This window comes from Cervus canadensis, chromosome 10, assembly GCF_019320065.1.
Source record: "Cervus canadensis isolate Bull #8, Minnesota chromosome 10, ASM1932006v1, whole genome shotgun sequence".
NCBI classification, from domain to species: Eukaryota; Metazoa; Chordata; class Mammalia; order Artiodactyla; family Cervidae; genus Cervus; species Cervus canadensis.
In genome coordinates, this window is record NC_057395.1 from 50,931,324 (window position 1) to 50,956,255 (window position 24,932).

Genomic DNA, 24,932 nt, shown 5'->3' on the forward strand with positions numbered 1-24,932 from the left:
CCACACAGTCAACATTCTGCATGTAACTTACAGTCAGCCTTTTGTGTGCACAACCCCTCCTGTGCTCAGTCATTCCATATCTGTGTTTCCTTGGCATCTGCAGTTCCACATTCACAGATTCAACCAGCTGCAGATCATATATTACTGTGGTGGTTACTATTTTAAAAGATCCACATATAAGTGGAACTGTGTAGTTCAAACCTATGTTGTTTAAGGATCCACTGTATTTGACATAATATATTTAAATGCTTATCATAGTTCACATGGTAAACCCTCAATAAACTTTGTCATTACTTTTAAAGAGTTTTTACAAATCAGTAAGACAAACTCCAATTAATAAACAAACAGAGGATGTAAATAAACAGTTCATGATCAAAGGGAAGTCCAAATGGCCATTGAACATATCTGAAATATTCTGCTTCATTAAAAATCAAAGTAAAATAAAACAACGAGGTACAGTTTTTCATTTGTCAGAATATTTTTAAAAGGACATTTAATGGATAGTGTTTACCTTGAGATAGGCACACTCAGATATTGTAAGTGGAAGTGTACATTGATCAAACTTTTTGAAACCAATTTGGCAATATAGTTCTGCCTTTTTACCCTATAATTTCAGTTGCCTTAAGGACATAATCAGAACTGTAGATAAAATTTATGATAAATTCATTGCAGCATTATTCATGATCTAAGAAAGTTAGTAGCAATATAAATTTCCAAGAATAAAGGACTTTTAATAAGCTTTGGTACAATCTATGTTTATTATGACTATACCATAAAAAAAAGACTTGAAGAAAATGTACCAGAATGTTCACAGTTCTTAGAGATTGTAGGTGTTTTTATTGTGTTCTAAAATAAGCATATATTACGTATTTAAATTGAAGGGGAAACGGTCAGTATTATTTAAGGAGATTCAAATTGCCTTTTGAAGTTTTGAACTCTTGACATAGATCCTGCATATTAATGTTTGATTAGTGTTTAGCACTGTGCACACCAAAGCTGAGAAGTACTACTGTGGTTTCCTGGGAAACTTCTGTCAGTACTTCTAAGTCCCTTGGATTCTTCCTCATTACTGATATTAAATTAGTATATTAGAATTAGTATATATTGTAATTTATAGAAGTAACATAATTCTAATTATTGGAAATGTAGAAATAAATTTTAATAGAAGAAAAAAATTCCTTTATGGTTAGTAACTTAGAACACAAATGGTGGTTCTTCCAACTTCCTTTCAGTAGTTAAAAACTAAAAATTTGACAAGAATTTCTTTTCTTTACCTTCCATTTCCTTTCTTTTTCTTTTGCAGCCATTTGCCTTTTTCCTTTGCTAATTTTTATTTGTCTGCTATCCCCCAAATTCATGTTGTCCTCTTTTGTTCTTGTAACAATCTGCAAACATAGCTCTCCCTCTTTTTCTCATTCTGTTTGTTTGACACTTTATTTATATACCTGCATGCATATATCAGGGGTTTGTGATTGTTTTATAAAGTTGTGATCTTAATATATATAATGTTGGCTTCTTTTTTAGCCATTCAGAAGTTACTTTAGTCATGGAATGATCTCCAGTCATATAACTGAAAATAGGTAAGAGTCTTGGGAAAGAAAGGTGAATGGTAATAGAGAAAATGGGGTTGATAAGGGAGTGGAAATGGGGGAAGAATCTTAGTCTAGAAGCTGGATCAAGAAAGTATGAGTTGATTTTCTTACAGAGTAAGAAATCCATACTCTGTAAAATCCTTTCACTCCTTTTGTATTAAAAATAGTTTTATATTAAACTGGCTTTTAAAACATCGTAACTTGCTAAAATCTAAAGAAAGGAATTTTTTTATTCCATCCCTAGCCCAGCAAAACTAGAGGAAGCAGGGTGTCCAAGGGCTTGGCAGGCATTAACTGTGGCTTTTAGGGAGTAAAAGGGATCTAGCATAAAAGTCCAGCCCCAGGAAGACATGGGAGCATGAGGGCTGCTGCACTTGTTTTCTTGTAGTGATTCCTCAGCAAGCATGATAATCAGGAGGGCCAAGCTGGGGATTGTTCCTCTGATGAATAAATGAAAGTTCAGTTCAGTTCAGTTGCTCAGTTGTGTTTGACTCTTTGCGACCCCATGGACTGCAGCATGCGAGACCCCCCTGTCCATCACCAACTCCTGGAGTTTATGCAAACTCATGTCCATTGATGTGGTGATGCCATCCAGCTGTCTCATCCTCTGTCATCCCCTTCTCCTTCCACCTTCAATCTTGCCCAGCATCAGGGTCTTTTCCAATGAGTCAATTCTTCGCATCAGATGGCCAAAGTATAGGAGTTTCAGCTTCAGCATCAGTCCTTCCTGTGAATATTCAGGGTTGATTTCCTTTAGGATGGACTGGTTGGATCTCCTTGCAGTCCAAGGGACTCTCAAGAGTCTTCTCCAACACAACAGTTCAAAAGCATCAATTCTTCGGTGCTCAGCTTTCTTTATAGTCCAACTCTCACATCCATACATGACTACTGGAAAAACCATAGCTTTGACTAGACGAACCTTTGTTGGCAAAGTAATGTCTCTGCTTTTTAATAAGCTGTCTAGGTTGGTCATAACTTTTCTTCCAAGGAGCAAGCGTCTTTTAATTTCATGGCTGCAATCACCATCTGCAGTGATTTTGGAGCCCCCAAAAATGAAGTCTGCCACTGTTTCCACTGTTTCCACATCTATTTGCCATGAAGTGATGGAACCAGATGCCATGATCTTGGTTTTCTGAATGTTGAGTTTTAAGCCAACTTTTTCACTCTCTTTCATCAGGAGGTTCTTTAGTAGTTCTTCGCTTTCTGCTGTAAGGGTGGTGTCATCTGCATATCTGAGGTTATTGACATTTCTCCTGGCAATCTTGATTCCAGCTAGTGCTTCATCCAATCCAGCATTTCGCATGATGTACTCTGCATATAAGTTAAATAAGCAGGGTGACAATATACAGGCTTGATGTACTCCTTTCCCAGTTTGGCACCAGTCTGTTGTTCCATGTCCAGTTCTAACTGTTGCTTCTTGACCTGCATACAGATTTCTCAGGATGCAGGTTAGGTTGTCTGGTATTCCCATCTCTTTCAGAGTTTTCCACAGTTTGTTGTTATCCACACAGTCAAAGGCTTTGGCATAGTCAATAAAGCAGAAATGGATGTTTTTCTGGAGCTCTCTTGCTTTTTTGATGAACCAACGGATGTTGGCAAATTTGATCTCTGGTTCCTCTGCCTTTTCTAAAACCAACTTGAACATCTGGAAGTTCACGGTTCATGTATTGCTGAAGCCTGGCTTGGAGAATTTTGAGCATTACTTTGCTAGCGTGTGAGATGAGTGCAGTTGTACGGTAGTTTGAGCATTCTTTGGCATTGCCTTTCTTTGGGACTGGAATGAAAACTGACCTTCTCCAATCCTGTGGCCACTGCTGAGTTTTCCACATTTGCTGACATATTGAGTGTAGCACTTTCACAGCATCATTTGTTAGGATTTGAAATAGCTAAACTGTAATTCTATCACCTCCACTAGCTTTGTTCGTAGTGATGCTTCCTATGGCCCACTGAACTTCACATTCCAGAATGTCTGGCTCTAGGTGAATGATCACACCATCATGGTTATCTGGGTCATGAAGATTTTTTTTTATAGTTCTTCTGTGTATTCTTGCCACCTCTTCTTAATATCTTCTGCTTCTGTTAGGTCCATACCATTTCTGTCCTTACTGTGCCCATCTTTGCATGAACAGTTCCCCTGGTATCTCTAATTTTTTTAAAGAGATCTCTAGTCATTCCCATTGTATTGTTTTCCTCTATTTCTTGGCACTGATCACTGAGGAGGGCTTTCTCATCTTTCATTGCTGTTCTTTGGAACTCTGCGCTCAGATGGGTATATCTTTCCTTTTTTCCTTTGCCTTTTGCTTCTCTTCTTTTCACAGCTATTTGTAAGGCCTCCTCAGGCAACCATTTTGCCTTTTTGCATTTCTTTTTCTTGGGGATGATCGTGATCCCTGTCTCCTGTACAGTGTCACGAACCTCTGTTCATAGTTCTTCAGGCACTCTTGTCTATCAAATCTAATCCCTTGAGTCTATTGTCACTCCCACTGTACAGACATAAGGGATTTGATTTAGGTCATACCTGAATGGTCTAGTGGTTTTCCCTACTTTCTTCAATTTAAGTCTGAATTTGGCAATAAGGAGTTCATGATCTGAGCCACAGTCAACTCCTGGTCTTGTTTTTGCTGACTGTATAGTGCTTCTCCATCTTTGGCTGCAAAGAATGTAATCAATCTGATTTTGGTAATGACCATCTGGTGATGTCCATGTGTAGAGTCTTCTCTTGTGTTGTTGGAAGAGAGTGTTTGTTATGACCTGTGCGTTCTCTATTAACCTTTGCCCTGATTGATTCTGTACTCCAAGGCCAAATTTGCCAGTTACTCCAGGTTATTTGCATTCCAGCCCCCTATAGTGAAAAGGACATATTCTTTGGGTGTTAGTTCTAGAAGGTCTTGTAGGTCTTCATAGAACCATTCAACTTCAGCTTCTTCAGCATTATTGGTCAGGGCATAGACTTGGATTACTCTGATATTGAATGGTTTGCCTTGGAAAAGAACAGAGATGATTTTGTCATTTTTGAGATTGCATCCAAGTAGTGCATTTCAGACTCTCTTGTTGACTGTGATGGCAACTCCATTTCTTCTAAGGGATTCTTGCCGACAGTAGTAGATATAATGGTCATGTGAGTTAAATTCACTCACTCCAGTCCATTTTAGTTTGCGGATTCTTAAAATGTCGACGTTCACTCTTGTCTCCTGTATGACCACTTTCAATTTGCCTTGATTCATGGACCTAACATTCCAGGTTCCTATGCAATATTGCTCTTTACAGCATCAGACTTTACTTGCATCACCAGTCATATCCACAACTGGGTGTTGTTTTTGCTTTGACTCCGTCTCTTCATTCTTTCTGGAGTTTTTTCTCCACTGATCTCCAGTAGCATATTTGGCACCTTCCTACCAACCTGGGGAGTTCATCTTTCAGTGTCCATCTTTTTGCCTTTTCATACTGTTCATGGGGTTCTCAAGGCAGGAATACTGAAGTGGTTTGCCATTCCCTTCTGTGCACCACGTTTTGTCAGAACTCTCCACCATGACCTGTCCATCTTGGGTGGCCATACATGGCATGGCTCATAGTTTCACTGAGTAAGACAAGGCTGTGGTCCGTGTGATTAGATTGTTTAGTTTCTGTCACTTTGGTTTTCAGTCTGTCTGGCCTCTGATGGAGAAGGATAAGAGGCTTATAAATGAGAGTAGATCTTTCCTTTCTTTTCTTCCCTAGTTCCAGTCCAATCTGATAAGGAGACAGACTACCCTGGCTAGGATTCAGAGTCATCTTTTTCTGCTCATTGTGTCACTTAGCTTAAATTAAGCATCAGAATAGAATCAGAGTCATGTTTACTTTTTAAGAACCACAGCTTGATGCTTAAGAACAGTGAAAAGAAATGCAAAGGATTTTCCACATGACATATTCTTAAGTGAAACAGGTGTCATTTTGGGGGCTCCAGAGAGCTCTAGTACCGTAGTCCTTTATGTCTCAGCACAGAAACGAATTCAACAAGAGGCAAAGTAATAGGTAAGAAGTGATTTATTAGAATAGTATGATTTTGAGGCTTACAGGGGGTGGTTGACAGATACCACATCTCCAAGAACCTTCTTGGCTACAATTTTATAATCATAGAAAAAGTGGGGAGGGGGAGACCTTCTTTGTCTTTCTGGTATAGCCGTCATGCTTCCATCATCAGCTCCTCCTCTAGATTGAGCAGGAGACTTTTCTTTTCCCTACATGGTCAAACTAGGTCCACAAATTATTGTTTTTTTGATCGGTGCATAGAGCATGTCCTAGCTTACTGAGCTCACTGGGCAAGATGTAGGTCTCATGTCACCATTGTTTTAAAGTTTTGGGGCGTATTTCGTGCTCCTGTTGCATGGTTTTGTAGTTATGCAAACGTACTTTCTTGAGTAATCATAAACTTACAGGGGTCTACCATATTCTTTCTACTTACAGTCTCCTAGTGAGATTAACTATTTAATCACCTGCTTTGTCCCTTTACTCTGTCCCTATCATAAGGAAACTTTCAGGAAAGGATATGGGATAAAGAAAGCTGACTTAGTCTGTTTTTGCTGCTGTGACAAAAATATCATAGCTTGGGTAGCTTATAAACAACAAACATTTATTTCTCCATTATAGTTCTGGAGACTGGGAAGTCCAAAGTCATGGCACTGGCAGATTTGGTGCCTGGTGAGGGCCTACTTTCTCATAGATGGCTGTCATTAACCTCATGTGGCAGGAGGGGCAAGGGGATCTTTCTGGAACTTTTTTTTATAAAAGTCTGTTTTATAATCCTGTTCATGAAGGCCCTATCCTTATGACCTAAGTACTTCCCCAAATCCCTCCGTCCTAATACTATCACTTTGTTGGTTTGGACTTTAGCAAGTTGAATTTGGGAAGGACACAACATTCAATCCGTAGCAGAAAATATCTTTTAAAAATACCCTTTAGTCATTGACTATTTGTTGAGAGGGTATGACATACTAAGCAACAGATATATGATTAAAAAATAAACCAGACATAGTCTCTTCCCTCGTAGAGTGTATAGCATGGTGGAGAAATAGGGCATTAATCAAGCATCCTCACAAAAAAAATATGTAATTGCAAAACTCTGATTCCTTGAAGGAGAAAAGAACATGGTTACTGTGAAGACCACACCCCAGAGCTGACCTCTGGGGGTAGATGTGAATGATAAGTAAGAATAATTAAGGGAGAAAAGCAGTGGTCCTGAGATGAAAATATCAGGAACATAAAAGAAATGTGTGTGAAGGAAAATAAATTTGAGTTTGCCTGGAAGGGGGAGTTGGGAGAGAGTGGCCTTTCATGGAGCTAAGGAAATTGTCTAGGGCAGACCATGTAAGTCTTTGTTGGCCATGAGAAAAATTTCAGCCCTTCTGAAAGTAAAGGCTTTGTGTGTTTAAAAGATGGTCTTCTCTGCCATGTGGAGAATGGATTATAGGAGGGCAGAGTGGAAAGCACAGAAGCTACAAGGAAGCATTGCAGCCAATAGGAAAGAGGGAAAACGGGGGATGGTTGCAGGAATGGGTAGGTATGAGAAAATTTGCAGCTGGGCTTTCCTCATTCCCTCCTAAAAGCTATACAGGAATGGTTAACAGTTCTATTGTCTGTCTTCAGTGTATCACAACTGCTATCATTCTTGAAAATGTATATGTCTATCAAAATGCTGTTGTATAAAACTGGGATTTTGCTCCGTCTCTGCATCATGAACAGCAAACTTATAGAACTTTCTCCTTAAGCAGCAGGAGAAGTTGAAAATATAAATGTGGCTTGGGTTTAGTTATGTCTTCTCTTCTCAACTAACAGGGAGCATTAGGTAGACTGTACTGATCACCTTGCTCAAACTGCAGGATGCCACTCAGAGAAGCCCAAGAATGCACTCATTTAGAAGTTTCCTTGGCCAGGAATCTCTTCACTAATCACATGTTTTTGATTTGCCACTCTAGCCCTAATAGGCAGCCATTCGTTCTCTTTGGTAATCATTCCACGCGAGAAAACCTCAATGCTGGCAACTTTAACTTCCCTTCTGAAGGGCATCTAGTACGCAGCACTGGTCCCAGTGGGAGCTTTGCCAGACACATGGTGAGTGACTTGACTACCTGGTGCTTAATTCGTTTTATTATCAATTGGGGAGGAGGGGAGCTAGATAAATGGAACCTTTCCAATTAGTCAATTGACTTAACCTTAAACTTGAAGTTATTTTGGTGTAAAAAGTGATTAAAAACTGTTTTTATATAAAAGTAGTAGATATGATTTGAAAGCATATTTAATTTTAAAATATTTGAAAGGAAAAGGATAAAAAAAATACAAGCCAAACTTTAAGATAGCCAATTAGTATCAATAGTAGAATAAGAATTTTATTTTATTTATTTATTTATTTTTTATTTTTTTTCCCCCCTTTATTTATTTATTTTTTTTTCAGTGGGTTTTGTCATACACTGATATTAATCAGCCATAGATTTACACGTATTCCCCATCCCGATCCCCCCTCCCACCTCCCTCTCCACCCGATTCCTCTGGGTCTTCCCAGTGCACCAGGCCCGAGCACTTGTCTCATGCATCCCACCTGGGCTGGTGATCTGTTTCACCATAGATAATATACATGCTGTTCTTTCAAAACATCCCACCCTCACCTTCTCCCACAGAGTTCAAAAGTCTGTTCTGTACTTCTGTGTCTCTTTTTCTGTTTTGCATATAGGGTTGTCGTTACCATCTTAGAATAAGAATTTTAAATTAACTTGAAAATGTTCATTCCAAGCCTAAGTTTATGTCTTGACTATTACATTTCAAGTGCTGAGAACTATCACCTAGAAATCTATATCCAGTGAAAATCCCATTCAGTGATGAGGAGGTAATCAAGACATGCCCAGATGAAAGAAAAGAGAATGTTACCAGCAGACCTACCTTAAAAGAATGATTAAAGGGGGACTTCCTTGGTGGCCCAGTGGCTAAGACTCCACACTGCCAATGCAGAGTGCTTGGGTTCGACTCCTAGTCAGGGAATTAGAGCCCACATGCCGCAACTCTGAGTTTGGATTCTGAAGCTGAGAGTTCACAGGCCACATGTTGCAACTAAGATCCAGAGCAGCCAAATAGATACATAAAAATAAGTATTAAAAAAAATGACTAAAGGAAGTTTGGGTGAAATGAAGAAATGATTTAAATAGGAAAGACTCTTAGAACAATAAGGAGGATGAAAGAGCACAGTGAGAAACCAGTACATTTTTTTGTATACTTTACAGTAGTGAATTTTATCTCAAAAAATTACAGAAAAAGAAACCAGCCCCAGTGCACACTCACATTGTGGATGAAATAGCCAGTTTCTGTTTTTAGGTCTTTATGACTCCAAAGCCAAAGGGCTTTTCTTTTCGCTCATTAATTCAATAATCCTCTTTGAGTGTCTACTATGTTCCAGTCACTGTGCTAGGTTAAAGAAAATTTTATTCATGGTCTTTGCCTTGGAGGATCTCACAGACTAGTAGAAGAGTCAGTGAGGATTGTGCTCTGAAATGTTTGGAGCGATAATTTAGCCATCCATTATACACCTTAGAATGGCTAAAACACTGACAACACCAAATGGTGGAGAGAATGGAACTTCAGAAACTCTCATTCATTACTGGTGAAAATGCAAAATGGTGCAGCCACTTTGGAAGACAGTTTGGCAGTTTCTTACAAAACTGATCATTGTTTTAGCGTTAGTTATACTCCTTTGTATTTACCAAAAGAGTTGAAAATTTATGTCCACATAAAAAGCAACTACACAAGGAATTTATTTGTAACATCACTTCTCATAATTGCCAAAACTTGGAAGCAGCCACGGTGTCCTTTAGTAGGTGAATGGATAAATAAAACTGGTAAATCTATATAGTGGACTGTGTTTCAGTGATAAAAAGAGCTATCAAGCCACAAAAAGACATGCTGTTGGTGCTGCTGCGGCTTCGTTGCTTCAGTTGTGTCCTGCTCTGTGTGACCTAAGGACTGCAACCTGCCAGGCTCCTCTGTCCATGGGATTCTCTAGACCAGAGTACTAGAGCGTATTGTCATGCCCTCCTCCAGGGTATCTTCCCAACCCAGGGATTGAACCCAGATTAGGGAGGCCCCACAGAAAGACATGGAGGGACCTAAAATGCATATTGCCAAGCTGAAGAAGCCAGGGATTTGCCTGGTAGTCCAGTGGTTAAGAATCTGCCTTGCAGGGGTGGGGCGGGGCAAAAAAAAAAAAAAAAAAGAATCTGCCTTGCAATTCAGGGAACGCCAGTTCAATCCCTGGTCTGGGAACTAAGATCCCACATGCCGTGCCACAGCTACTGAGCCTGCACATTCTGGAGCTTGTGTACCACTGCTGGAGAGCCTGAGTGATGCAACTAAGGCCTGGTCTAGCCAAATAAATAAATATATATATTTTAAAATGTTAAGCCAATCTGCAAAGGCTACATAGTGTATGATTTCCACTCTGTGACATTCTGGAAAAGGTGCAACAATGGAGACAGTACAGTAAAGGGAATTCCCCTGTGGTCCATTGCTTAGGACTCTGCACTCTCGCTGCCAAGAGGCCAGGTTCAGTGCCTGGACAGGAAACTAAGATCCCACAGGCCATGTGGTACAGCCAAAAAAAAAACCCAGTGGAGATAGTAAAAGATCAGTCATTGCCTGGGGTTTGGGAGGAAAGGAGAATAGGTGGATCACAGGGAATTTTTAGGGAAGTGAAATTATTCTGTATGATACTGAAATGATGAGCATGTCATTATACATTTGTCAAAATCCATAGAAAGTACAGTATGAAGAATGAGCCCTAATATAAATGGTGGATTCTAGTTAATAATAATTTCTCAGGACTTCCCTGGTGGTCCAGTGGCTGAGACGCCATGCTCCCAATCCAGGGGGCCCAATTCCCTAGTCAGGGAACTGGACTCCACATGCCACAACTAAAGAGCCCATGTGCAACAACTCAGATCCAGAACAGCCAGATGATAAATAAAAATAAATATTTAAAAATAATAATTTATCAATATTAGTTCATCAGTTATAACAAGTATAATATTATAAGACAAATAATAGGGGAAATTGTGGAGGCAAGGGGAAGGAGAGAAGGTAATATGGGAATTCTCTCTACTCTTGGATCAGTCTTTAAACCTAAAACTGCTCTAAAAAATAGTTTATTAAAACAAACATTTAGCAGATTATTTACACAACTTTTTATAATAATTGGAGTGCTTTATTATACAAATATGAAAACATAATGAAGTCAAGGAGCTTACCTGAGAGCTGGTCCTGGGGCGGTGGGGGCCCTAGTTATGAACTTTCATCTTCATTCAGCTCTGTTCCAAGGTGACGTACTTATCTTTTCCATTTCTGTGCAATTTGTGAATAATTTACAAATTATATAGGTGATAGTATATCTGCAAATTCAGATTATCTGAGCACTTGTACTTTATACATGCAGATCCTATTGTGCCAGTTTCCTTTTTAGTGTAAACATCAATAAAAATTTTTTGCAGTATAGTCAATTTATAATAGTGTTAGTTTCAGATGTACAGCACAATGATTCAGTTATACACACACACATATATATATTCTTCAGATTCTTTTCCCTTATAGGTTATTATATTTTGTAATATTGGCTATGCTATACAGTAGGTCCTTGTTATCTGTTCTGTATTAGTAATGGGTATATGTTCATCCCAACCTCCTAATTTGTCCCTCCTCCCATCCCCCTTTCCCCTTTGGTGACCGTACATTTGTTTTCTATGCCTGTTGGTCTCTTACCGTTTGCAAAGTAGGTTTATTTGTATTTTTTTCTTTTTTTGGTTCCACATATAAGCGATGATATATGATATTTATCTTTCTCTGGCTTACTTCACTTACTGTGATAATCTCTAGGTCCATCCATGTTGCTGCAAATGGCATTATTTCATGCTTTTTTGACTGAGTAATAGCCCATTATGTATATATGTACCACGTCTTCTTTATCTACTCATCTGTTGATAGACATTTGTGTTGTTTCAATGTCTTAGCTATTGTCAGGAATCCAGCAGTGAACATTAGGGTGCATGTATCTTTTCCAGTTAGGATTTTCTCTGGATATGTGCCCAGGAGTACAGGATCATATGGTAGCTCTATTTGTAGTTTTTTGAGGAGCCTCCATACTGTTCTCCAAACTGGTGGCTGCACCAGTTTATATTCCGAACAATGATGTAGCAGGGTTCCATTTTCTCCATAGTCTCTCCAGCATTTATTATTTGTAGACTTTTGATGATAGCCATTCTGATCAATGTGAGGTGATACCTCATTGTAGTTTTGATTTGCATTTCTCAAATTAAACATGTTTAGAATCTTTTGACGTGCCTTTGGCCATCTGTATGTCTTCTTTGAAGAAATTTTTTCATTATTTAAATCTTCTGCCCATTTTTTTCATTGAGTTGTTTGTTTTTCTGATATTGATCTGTATGAGCTGTTTGTATATTTTGGAGATTAATCTGTTGTCAGTTGCATTTAAATAAATTTGAGGTTAATATATGCTTACATAAATTTCTGACATCATCTAAGGAAGCAGGTTTGAAATACTTGGCACCTTTAAAAAAAGCCTTTAGTTAGGGAAAATTTGGAAATCCAAGGAACATGTTGGAAATAAGCCTATTAACCAACAATTAGAATTACGTACATGATTTTTCATTTAGATTCATGAATATGTTGATCATCTACACTATGGTATGATTTAGATTAGTCAGAATTAAGTCTTAATTTCAAATCTATAACTTGGATTACAGAAAAATGCCATTATTTTCTCTTGTGACTTAAACAATGGAGTGAAATAGAAGGAATGGATATTTGTGTTATATTTAGCTATTTTTAATATACTGTACTAATTTCCTTTCCTTTAGTTCTTGTGGTAGCATTTTTGCATTTTGAACCTACTATCCTCGGAACCCTGATGAGATGTTGGGTTTTCACAGGAGGAAAGGACATCCATTTCCATCTGTATAAATGAACAACTAAGCAGGGAACAAAAATAAGAATTTAAAAATCTAGAGAACTTACTTTCTCTCCTGGAAGGCCTGTGTACAAAGATGAAATACAGATGAAGGTGGAGACCTGGGTATCACCTCCTTTCCTGAGTTTGTAGCTGCCCCTCCACATCTACATATCATGTCAGCCAAGGTCCTCACTGTGAAAGGTCTGGACTAAATATTAATGACAGTCAAAACCTAAGCACATTTCATCTTCTTTTCCTTCTAAATTGTTAATTCTTTAGCATCCTGGGCTGACCCAACAGCAGCCTCACAAAATAGCCTAAGTTAACACACAAAAGGTATCTTTGGGAAAACAACAGTTAAAGGTGACCTTTTCCCCTATGCCTTTCAGTTCAGTTCAGTCACTCAGTCGTGTCTGACTCTTTGCGACCCCATGGACTGCAGCACACCAGGCTTCCCTGTCAATCACCAACTCCTGGAACCTACTCAAACTCAGGTCCATTGCATCGGATGCCTTTAAAAATAATAAATCAGCTGTTGGTAAAATAAAATGGATTTCCATTAATTATACACTTTTAAAAGTCCCTCCCCCTTTTTTACTTTTTTTTCTGACATCCAGGTAGTACAGTGTGTTTCACCAAAGGGACCCCTGGCTTGTTCAAGAACATACTTTTTTGGAGCTACTCATGTTCCTTACTTGGGTAAGTCCATGTAAGTTGTCTCATCAGCTCGCCTATTCTCCCATGAACTAGAGATGGACTCAGGATTTACTCCTTTCCTCAGAAACACATTTTATAGTCTCTGATTCCCTCTCTGGTTCCAAGTGGAGAGTTATGCCTAACACGTTTCACACAGAGTGTATTTCAATGGAGGAATAATTATCAGCTCAGTATATATTAGGTCTAATCATATGTAAGACCATGTAATTGGTATCAGAGGGAAGGCAAAGATGAGTCAGCTGCAGTTGCAGATAGGAGATATGGGCTGCAGTGGGAACTTGGATGACTCAGCCAGGTGCCTGTTATTCTTGTGAGAAAAGTGAGAAAGAGCCACAGTAGAAGGGTACCCATAAGCTGGGAACATTGACAGGAGCAAGTGTCAATGCTCTTGAAAGGCTAGGCTGACTGAGGCTGTCCTCCTTGCTGGGCTAACCAGAAGCTACAAGACATCCAAAGAGACATGGAGAAGAATAAATGAGGATCCCGGCACTGTTCCACAGAGGAGAGTACATTAGAAACCAGGCTTTTCTCCTGAGAGTTATTATGTAAGCTGGGAAATTCTGAACATAACATGACTTGAGTTGAATTAAGGAGATGAAAAAAAGAGGTAGAACTGAGCCTGTTTACTTATACCTTCTTTTTTACAAAATTAAATACAGAGGCAGAAACTTTCTGAAGCCAAAGATTCCACATGTCTTCTTTGGTGTTTAGTGGTGATGCTAAGTGTGTTGCCAAGATCATTGTCCAGGATAAAGGTCTAGGAGGATATTCACAGAAGCTAGGTTTCACTATTATTTGTACTTGTACAGTATTTAACTCGAAAAAAAAAATACAGTCCTTGACATCTTCAAAATAGGAAATTCTAGTCTCCTTGTAAAGTGTTTGCATTTCCTATAATCTTCTCACATTCGTAATAAATGGCCCTCTTTCACAGGAGATGACAACAAACTGTCCAAGAAAACTGAACAAATGTAAGTCTTCATTTCTATTACATTTTTTCTTTCTGAGTTAAGTTATTCAGAAGTTGAGATCATCACATCTACCTCCTTTTGAGATTGACATTGGGTGGGACATTTTCTTTTAAGACTGAGCAGAGCTGTGTGGTCTCCCAAGATGTCTCAGCCCCTGTCTCTCATCTTGGAGTCTAGGCTAGAGACTCTGCCAGGTTTGCCATCTGTTCCTCTCTCCAGAACTCAGAGACTTCCTACCTGCACCTCCATGCATTTAAATACCATAGCTCTTCTTTTTTTCTTTTTTTAAAATGAAGAACCAGGCTTCCTTATTTCTTTTTTTTTTTTTGGCTGCACTGGGTCTTTGTCTCTAGAAAGAATGAGCTTCCTCTAGTTGTGGCAAGCCGGAGAGTTACTCTTGCAGTGTGTGGGCTTCTCCTTGTTGTGGCTTCTATTGTTGCAGAGCTTGGGCTATAGGGTGCATGGGCTTCATTAGTTGTGGCTCATGGGCTCAGTAGCTGACGTACATAGACTTCGTGCTTCATGACATGTGGGATCTTCCCGGACCAGGGATTGAACCTGTGTCCCCTGCATTGGCAGGTGGTTTCCTAGCCACTGAATCACCAGGGAAGTCCCACATAACTCTTCTTAATATGTTTTCTATATACTTCATTTCATATTAGGGATGTTCAAAAAATAGAACATCCTGAAACCCACTGCTAGAATCTGTGTGAAACCATATCTAGTCTGAGAGGTATTTCCTCTGAATCTGACACACAGACTTATGGACCAGAACTAAGATCTCAACTCGGGTCATGCAGCCTTAGAAAGGTCCTAGTATTGACCTCCACACCCTCCTACCCCACACTCCCATCACTATAGCAGGAAACCAAAAATAGGAAGTAAACTCATTAATACTTATAGTAGTCTACTTGGGTTGCCCTAACAAAATACTGTCAATGGGGTCACACAGAGTCGGACATGACTGAAGTGATTTAGCAGCAGCAGCAGAAGCAGCAACAAAACATCACAGCCTGAGTGGCTTATACAACAGAATTTATTTTCTCACATTCTGGGGGCTAGAAGTCAAACATCTCAGTAGCAGCAGAGTTGGATTCTGGTGAGGCTTCTCTCCTTGAGTTGCAGACCACCACCTTCTCATGTGTCCTCACATAGCCTTTCTTCTGTGCTCACATGGAGAGAGAGAAAAGCCTCTAGTATCTTTTCCTCTTATCAGGACACCAATCCTATTGGATTAGGGCCCCACCATTACGACTGCCTTTAACTTTACCTTTTAAAGGCCCAGCCCTACCTCCAAACATTGAGGGTTAGGGCTTTCCTATGGATTTTGGAAGGACATAATCAGTCCATAATAATTCAGGAATCTCTGAGTTCCATAAAGGGATTTTCATTCAGAAATATGAACATTAAATAGAGTTCTGTTATTACCTAATTAGATATCCTGGCATAAACTAGTTAGGTCTCTGCTTCCCAAAGGTAGGGGACACACCACAGAGAATCATTTAAGGATCTTTTTAAAAAGATATGTTTCCCAGGTTATAGTAGTTCTCAAAACCACTAAATCAGACTTTCTAGAGTAGGACCCATATGGCTCTGTTCAAAACATATAAAGTCACACTAGAAAATTTGCAATAAAGGAAAAAAAATAAGATTAGCCGTAATTCCTCCTCTTTGACACTGCCTATTAGTATCTTAATGTATATCTTTTTGTTGTTTTTTAATTATACATACAGGTTTTGTGTAGCTGCAGTTACAGTATGTATAGTTTTTTGTGGGGGTTTTCTTTATTTTAGCAGCAAGTCACCACATTCTCATATGTTGATGGAAATGTATTGTCTTGCTTTGTACCTGCTTGTACTTCCATGCCAGTTGTGCTTAACCATTGCCACAGATCCTCATTCTGGACCCTTAGACATTTTGCCTAAACCAAATCCATTGGTACTGTACTTCAGAGACGGATGTTGAGTGGTGCTTGGGCCCACATCAGGTGATTTGTTAAGTCACAGGGCTAGTGGAACTGGGGCCTAATGGAGTCCTAGTGAAGGCAATAGCAGCACTATCCAGCCATAGAGCAGGCCCTTCCCTGATCATGGGTCTCTGGACTCCTGTCCAGGCCTTTTTATGAGTCAGAAGTCAGGAAGCTTTGTATTGAACTCTTGCCTGAGGGTCTGTATAGAAGAAAGCCAGGCAGGGTGTCAGCCTGACTAATGGTACTGAGCCATGTTTGAAGTCAGCTGGGTGAAAAAGAGAGGAATTGTATATTTTTGGCCTCTATAAATCTTTGCCCTTAGAATTGAAATGTGGAGGCTTCTTGTCATATCTGAAAGTGACCAAGCTCTTGGACAGTGTCCCTGCCGGACACTTTGCTTACCAGGACGTACCCCCCTGCTGTAGCCTAGTCAACAATCTTCAGGGTATGTTGAACCTTGGAGCTGTCATTTTGTTATGTGTTGTTTCTCATTTTCTTCTACCCAACTCCAGTCTCTTATCTGCAATGACAAGGTGTGGTGGTGGAAGCCAAGAAGGAAATTGGCAGTGTGGTGTGGCACAACAGAAAAGCACAAGGCTAAGAGCAGACCTGAGTTCACTTGTGTGATTTTCTATGGCTTTGCACAACTTATTCCACTGCTGTAGGCCCTACTTGTTTTGTCTGTAAGATGAGAATGACCAAATCATTTCTCTGATCCTTCCTGCTATCAAACTCCCTCCTTTTGCCTTCCTTTACCTGTTATGGGATTCTCAGGCTTAAACATAGGCATATTCTTAGATAAGACAGTTATTTGCCAGACACATCCCTTACATTTTGAGGCCTTGTGAATGAGTCCCTTTTCTCTGCAGGTAGTGGTGGTGGTTTAGTCACTAAGTTGTATCTGCCTCTTTGGATCCCACAGACTGTAGCCTGCCAGGCTCCTCTGTCCATGGATTTCCCAGGCAAGAATACTAGAGTGGGTTGCTGTTTTCTTCTCCAGCAGATCTTCCTGACCCAGGGATCAAACTTGGGTCTCCTGCATTGCAGATGGTACTGAGCCACCAGGGAAGCCCCCTTCTCTCTGTAATTATCCTAATAAGACCCTGGGTCTCCTCCTGAGGCAATGGTTCTCAACCAAGGGCAATTTTACTGCACCACTCCCACTAGTCCCTTCCCAACCCCGACCCCCAGGGATATTTGACAGTGTCTGGAAACATTTTTGGATGTCACAACTGGGGGTACTACTGAGAGGCCAGGAATGCTTCTGAATATCCTGTAATACACAGGGCAGACCTCCCAGCAAAGAATTGTTGTCTCGTTGGTAAGTTGTGTTCAACTCTTTGTGACCCCGTGAACTTGTCTTCGCCAACAAAGAATCAGCTGGCCCAAAATGCAGATTGAAAAACCCTACCCATTAGGGAACCAGATTGGGATTTTCTAGAGATCTTCATGGCATTCCCCATCTGGCAAAGAAAACACCCTTCTTCTAATGGCTTTGGGAAGTGCAAAGTCAGGTAAGAGCAAGATTAGGCAGGGCCAGGGGGTCCTTCCCTTTGTCAGGTGTGGTTCTTTCCTTGGTCCTTGTCTTGTCACAGTAAAAGAATTAAAACGACAGACTATAAAGCTCACACAGGCAGGATTTATTAAACAGGCGACATGAAAAATACACTCCCCAAGATGTGAGAGCAGACCTAACCCCAAAGGAGTGCCCGCCCCATTTTAGGTTTTTCATGTCCTTGTTCCCCGCCCCCAAGCAGTGCTTGGAGTCTGATTTGTTTTGCCTCATGTCAGTCAGGGCTTGTATCCAGGACCAACTAGGGAAGGGTGCATGTTGGGCATGTTTTTCCCACCAAAGCTCCTTGCTATAGATTTTCCCTTTGTTCTATTTTTCGCGGGCTTTTTAAATTCTGTTTTTCATGGGCTTTTTAATTTCTTTATCTGCCTTTTAGTGCCACTTTTTTAATCACCATTTTGGACTCTTTACTCTACCTAACACCCTCAGAAGCATTCTCTGTTCTCTAAATCTGATATTTAGAAAGTGGTTTACAGCTGTTGTTGTTCAGTCACTAAGTCATGTCCGATTCTTTTCCACCCAGTGGATGGCAGCACGCCAGGCTTCCCTGTCCATCACCATCTCCTGGAGTTTGCTAAAACTCATGTCCATTGAGATGCCATCCAGCCTGTTAATTTGCATTTAAATAGAGGCTGACTTCTCAGTGGGATAATCTCTTTTGCCCCTGAGGGCTCCTACCCTGAGGTTCCAGTAGCAACCAGCCCTTAGCAGGGGAGGAGACTACTTGAAGGTGTGGTGTGGTTAGTTCCTGGAGAAGCAGCAATTCTGTGTCTTGACACCTTTCAGGTCCTCTGAGGGTCAGAGTACTCATATAGTTTTTGTCAACTAAAAAAAGATGCACAATGTGAGAGTTGTGAGTTAAGTTTCATTTGAGGCAAAATGAGGACTGCAGCCCAGGAGACAGCAGCTCAGATAGTTCTGAGAGACTGCTCCAAATTGCCAGTGGGGGAAGGTCAATGTATATAATTTTTGTGAAGGATGAGTTCAGTGCAATCAAGCTAACTTTACAAAAGATTTTCTGCTAGTCACCAGGATCTGATGTCACCATGAAGGGATTTAGTACTTTTCTAGATGTGAGGAGATGCAAGGATTGGGATCAGTTCCTGAAAATACCAAACTGTCTAAAGACCTGTTCCACCAATTTCCTTGGAGCAGAGTGCCTCACCTCCACGCTGGACTGCCTTCAGGGCATGTCAAAGGTAACAGCTGCAGCAGCACAGGGTTCAGTCTCCGAAGAGACAGATGGCATATGCCCTTGGCAATTTGTAGTTGACATTTTCTTCTGTTGAATCACAAACAGGGAGGATTGGTTTTTTGAGCAGAATTAAGACAAGCTGGTTCTCAGAGTGAAGTAAATCAGAAAGAGAAAAACCAATATCGTATTTTAACCCATATATATGAAATCTAGAAAGACGATAGTGATGAACCTCTATTTTCAGGGCAGCACAGGAGACACAGACATACAGAACAGACTTACAGACACGGGGCGGGGTGGGGAGTGGGCAGCAGGGAGAAAGTAGAGGGTGGGAGGAATGGAGACAGTAACATGGAAGCATATGCACTACCATGTGTAAAATAGACAGCCAGTGGGAATTTGCTGTATGATTCGGGGAATTCATTCCGGGGCTCTGGAACAACCTAGAGGGGTGGGATGGGGTGGGAGGTGGTAGGGAGGTTCAAGAGAAAGGGGACATCGGTATGGTGGTGATGGTTTAGTTGCTAAGTCGTGGACTGTAGCCTGCCAGACTCCTCTGTCAATGGCAAGAATACTGGAGTGGGTTGCCATTTCCTCTCCAGGACATAGGTATACCTATAACTAATTCATGTTGATGTATGGCAGAAACCAACACAGTGTTATAAACCAATTATCCTTCAGTTAAAAATAATTTTTTTAAAAATGATTCTTATCATGGTTTAACAAGAGCAAAGTAAAAGTTGGAATGGGGCACATAGCTTTTAAAAGGTCTAGAAATCAACAAATTCTGTTTTTATAGTTTTCTCTGTTTCAAATCAGTTTCTTAGAGAATGTCATTTTTGTGCATGCAGCTTTTGATGAAACCTTGTGATGTTATAGGTAACCCTTATTTTTTGTTTTTAAAGTAGGCTCTTGTCGCAGGTATATGCTACTGTTATTGAGGCTGTTTTGGCTGCCATTGCATGTTATGCTAAAACTTCCAGTCTCATAAAGGTAATTTCAATACCACATTTCTCTTTCCTTAGTTATTTTAATGTGAAACTTCTTATCCACTTGTTTTACCTTTGGACACCTTTTAATACTTAATTTTGTGTGTGAGCTTGGGCACCAGACAAAGACATGCCTTTAGAGTACTAAGCTTGTGATGCCTGGGACCTGCTGTTGTCTTATGAATGACAGCTGATTAGCAGTTCTTTGTGGATATCTGATTGTGTTAAAAAAAAAAAAATCAATCTATAGTATATTGTTTTATTTAGTAGTTTAAAATGATTTCAAAAGTTAAAAAATTAAGAGAAATATTGATTATTCTGCTATGAATTTTAATAAAGTTAGATCAGTTTGTTTTGAGCTACATAGTTTGATTTCCTATAATTCTTTGTTTTAAAAAATTAACTAAAGACTAGAAAAACTAACTTGCCTCTCCTTGATAGGCATGTATGTTCTCTTTCTCTGACCATTTTCTTTTTTGCTGTTTGTGGTTAACCTGCCATGCTGAGTTGGAGTCTATATCTGACCAAATAACAGATGAGACGAGTTGGCTTGATTCTTCCCCATTGCCGATTGGACCTCTCCTGAAGCAAATCATTTGACATTGGAAAGGTTGTGTTGTAGCTATCAAAGAGACTCTAGCCTAGTCACCAGTTCCTTGCCACCTTCCCTCCTCACTGAACTTGAATCCCCCCAGTACTTGGGATTTCTCAGCCCTTGGGATGAAAGCTTATGCAAAACAACAGGTTATTCTTCTATATCAATTCTGCACCTTTGTTTTTTAACTGATTTTTATAACTTAATTTATTTGCATATTCTTAGCATCTGGGCAAGAAATACTGAGGGCAGTGGTCCCTCCCCAAGGGCCAGGGAGAGGGGAGGAGAAAGCATTTTTCCAGGCCTCATAATGGCACCATCCCAGCTGATTACAGCTCACCAGATCAGGTTCCAGTGCCCACCTGCCTGAATGAAGTGTTCTCATGTGAATAGTAAGGACCTTACAGAAGCAGAAGAGATTAAGAAGAGGTGGCAAGAATGCACAGAAGAACTATACAAAAAAGATCTTAATGACCTGGACAACTATGGTAGTATGGTCACTTACCTATCACCAGACATCCTGGAGTGTGAAGTCAAAGGGGCCATAGGAAGCTTTAATACAAACAAAGCTAGTATAGGTGATGGAATTCCAGCTGAGCTATTTCAAATTCTAAAAGATGATGCTGTGAAAGTGCTACACTCAATATGCCAGCAAATTTGGAAAACTCAGCAGTGGCCACGTGACTGGAAAAAGGTCGGTTTTCATTCCAGTCCCAAAGAAGGGCAATGCCAAAGAATGTTCAAACTACCATACTGTTGAGTTCATTTCGCATGCTAGTAAGATTATGCTCAAAATCCTTCAAGTCAGGCTTCAGCAGTATATGAACCAAGAACTTCCAGATGTACAAGCTGGGTTTCAAAGAGGCAGAGGAACCAGAAATCAAACTGCCAGCATTCATTGGATCATAGAGAAAGCAAGTGAATTCCAGTAAAATGTCTACTTCTGCTTCATTGACCATGCTAAAAGCCTTTGACTGTGTGGATCAGAGCAGACTGGAAATTCGTAAAGAGAAAGGAATACCAGACCACCTTACCTTCTCCTGAGAAACATGTATGCATGTCAAAAAGCAACAGTTAGAACCGGACATGAACAACTGACTGCCTCAAAATTGGGAAAGGATTACGACAAGGCTCTATACTGTCATCCTGCTTATTTTACTTCCAAGCAGAGTACATCATGCAAAATGCTGGGCTGGATAAATCACAAGCTGGAGTCAAGGTTGCTGGGAGAAAGAGCCAACAGCCTCAGATATGCAGATGATGCCACTCTAATTGCAGAAAGTAAAGAGGAACTAAAGAGCCTCTTGAGGGTGAAAGAAGAGAGTGAAAAAGCTGGCTTAAAACTCAACACTAAAAAACCTAAGATCACGGCATCCAGTCCCAACACTTTATGCTAAATAGAAGGGGAAAAAGTGGAAGCAGTGACAGATTTTATTTTCTTGGGCTCCAGAATCACTGCAGATGGTGACTGCAGCCATGAAATTAAAAGATGCTTGCTGCTTGGAAGGAAAACTATGGCAGACCTAGAGAGTGTATTAAAAAGCAGAGATATCACTTTGCTGACTAAGGTCCATGTAGTCAAAGCTGTGGTTTTTCCAGTAGTCGTGTACGGATGTGAGAGTTGGACCATAAAGAAGGCTGAGCACCACAGTATTGATGTTTTCAAATTGCGGTGCTGGAGAAGACTCTTTTTTTTTTTTTTGGAGAAGACTCTTTAGAGTCCCTTGGAGAGCAAGGAGATCAAACCAGTCAATCCAAAAGGAAATGAATGCTGAATATTCATTGAAAGAACTGATGCTGAATCTCCAGTACTTTGCCCAGCTGATGCAAAGAGCCCACTCATTGGAAAAGACCTTGATGCTGGGAAAGATTGAAGGCACAAGAGAAGGGAATGGCAGAGGAAGAGATGATTAGATGACATCACCAACTCAATGGACATGAATTTGAGCAATCTTCAGGAAATAGTGAAGGACAGGGGAGCCTGGCATTCTGCAATCCTGGGGTCACAAAGAGTCAGACACTGCTTAGTGACTGCACAACATGTGAACCCAGCCTGAACCAACCAGGCACCTGTTCCCCTTAACAAGATGTTTTCACTTTAATTTATTGATATATACAGAGTAGTCAGGCAAAGAGGATGGGCAGTGTTCTCCTGGCCAGATGTGAAAAGGGCCCTTTCCTCACAGCTGAATGTACTCTTTCCTGCTGTGAAAGCTAATTGTTTCTGTTTTATTACTGGTTTTACAGGCCAAGGAGGTAGCTGAGCAGACCCTGGGATCTGGGTTAAATTCCGTTGAGTTGATGCAGTTTAAGACAGCTCTACGGTAAGCAGTGGCTTATATTATCAATAAAAACTTTTATTTAATGTTTGTGTTTTTAAAACTTTCTCCCGTGTATTTGATATTATGTCTCCCCTTTGAGGAATGTTCTGGTTAATCATTAGTATATGAAGGCGAGTCTTTCATGGTTGGGGATTTATTTGAGAAGCCAAGGATGGAGGAACTGTTACAGAACTGTTTCAGACATGCTGATTAGGCTGGAATGGGAGACATGTCAGTGCTAGAACAGACAGATGTGGATTCCAAGGTTAAAAAGATGAAGCTGGGGACATGAGTGGTGAGGTTTGTTAGTGGTGATGATGAGGGGCCTTGGGCACATGAAAATGGTCACTGCTTAGAAGAGAGTTGTCCTAGGCCTTATCTGCCTCTCAGATGGTAGAAACCCCTGAGCCTAGCCATGTCTCAGCGTCTAGATGATCTAGGGATTTGGCTTCCTGGCAGTCTTGCCCTCACACACCTGGCATGTCACAGTGGATCTCTGTGTAGTCTTTGTCCATAGCTAAACCTTCAGGAACCCAGTCCACTCAACCTTCTGTCCCATATTAGGACCGTTTGATATAGTTTTTTGCGAAGGAGACAAAAGACACCAATATTAGAAAATTTCTTTAAGAATATTTCTGGGGGTTGGAGGGGAAAGGTGGCTTCATGGTGGCTCAGAGGTAAATTAATCTGCCTGCCAGTGCAGGAGACATAGGTATGATTCTTGGTCTGGGATGATCCCACATGCTTTGGAGCAATTAAGCCTGTGTGCCACAACTACTGAGCCTTTGCTTCTAGAGCCCAAGAGCCACAATTACTGAAGCCCAGGTGCCCTAGAGCCTGTTCGCCACAACAAGAGAAGCCCCTGCAATGAGAAGCCTGCACACCACAGCTAGAAAAAAATCCCATGAAGCAATGAAGATCCAGAACAGCCAAAAATAAAATAGCTAATAGATAAAAATAAAATACTTCTGGAGAGACTTAATGCAGGGGGCCCAGGTTCTATGCCTGGTCAAGGAACTATATTCCACATGCTGCAACAAAGATGGAAGATTTCATGTGCTGCAACTAAGCACAGCCAAGCAAATAAATGTTTTTAAAAAATAAATAAATAACACTTCTGGGATGTGCCCTGTGATACCTCGGCTCCATGCCCCACATTTTCTTATATCTACAGCCCTAGGTAGTGAGAAGAAACATTTAGAAAACTAAGTCAGTTAATAAGCTAACAAGAATTCTTTTGCTACAGCTCCAGGAGTGAGTGGGAATGAGCCAGAACTCTTTGGTAAAAGCTTTAGGCTTGCTTAAGGTTTCTTGTCCTTTTTTCTGGGTCTTGTGGCTCATGTCTCTGGCCCTAAGAGGAGAAGGCTAGAGGAAGTTTGGTCTCTTAAGGCTGTGTGCTGACTGGTACTATCTGTTCCTGGCAGACTTGAGTTTAAGGAAGCTCCTTTGCTTTCCAACTGGGTGACTTGGGCAAGATAGGGAGCTCTCTGTGCCTCTGTTTCATCATACTCCTGCCCCCTAGAGTGATTGGACAAGTGAATGATAGCTGCTGTCTCAGTGAGTTCTCCTCTGTTACCATTGGCTTGGCTGACAGAGTCATTCCATTCCTCCTGTCCTCAGGACCTTGCCTAGAACACTCTGCCTTTCTAGGGCAAGCCACCTCTCAATCCCGTGGCCTCCTACATGGGGCTGGGGTTGGGGGGCGGTGTCCCACCCTGGCTAGAGGAAAGAACAAGAGGAGAGCACCCAGGCAATAGGAAGAATCTTCACGAGCCAATTCTCCACTCTAGAGCTCCACTTCTCTCCACATGGTCGCTCCTCTCAAACTGCATCAGATTAGCAAATTCTCCCAAGGGGAACACGGGCAGTTAGCATATGACTGACCAGTATTTGTTACAGCAAAAAAATAACCTTAATTCAATTTAGAAACTTTCTTTTACAAAAAGAGTTGGTGCCAAAAGGGTTATCTGGTTATTCCTCGGTTCTGAAGTCCTGACTTAATTATACAGCAGCAATTGATTGTGGGTAACAG

General features: G+C 40.6%; 1 protein-coding gene across 2 annotated transcripts in view; it reads left to right on the forward strand.

Moving 5' to 3' along the window:
- DNAAF9 (dynein axonemal assembly factor 9) overlaps positions 1 to 24,932 on the forward strand; it is a 172,287-nt gene that overhangs the window by 71,943 nt on the left and 75,412 nt on the right. The window contains exons 9-14 of one of the 2 annotated variants that reach the window (XM_043478392.1): positions 1,525 to 1,580; positions 7,544 to 7,679; positions 13,188 to 13,269; positions 14,222 to 14,258; positions 19,901 to 19,988; positions 22,827 to 22,903. In XM_043478392.1, the coding sequence (XP_043334327.1) occupies positions 1,525 to 1,580; positions 7,544 to 7,679; positions 13,188 to 13,269; positions 14,222 to 14,258; positions 19,901 to 19,988; positions 22,827 to 22,903 (476 nt within the window). The remainder of the gene's footprint in view (positions 1 to 1,524; positions 1,581 to 7,543; positions 7,680 to 13,187; positions 13,270 to 14,221; positions 14,259 to 19,900; positions 19,989 to 22,826; positions 22,904 to 24,932) is intronic. The other variant, XM_043478393.1, reaches the window with a different exon arrangement.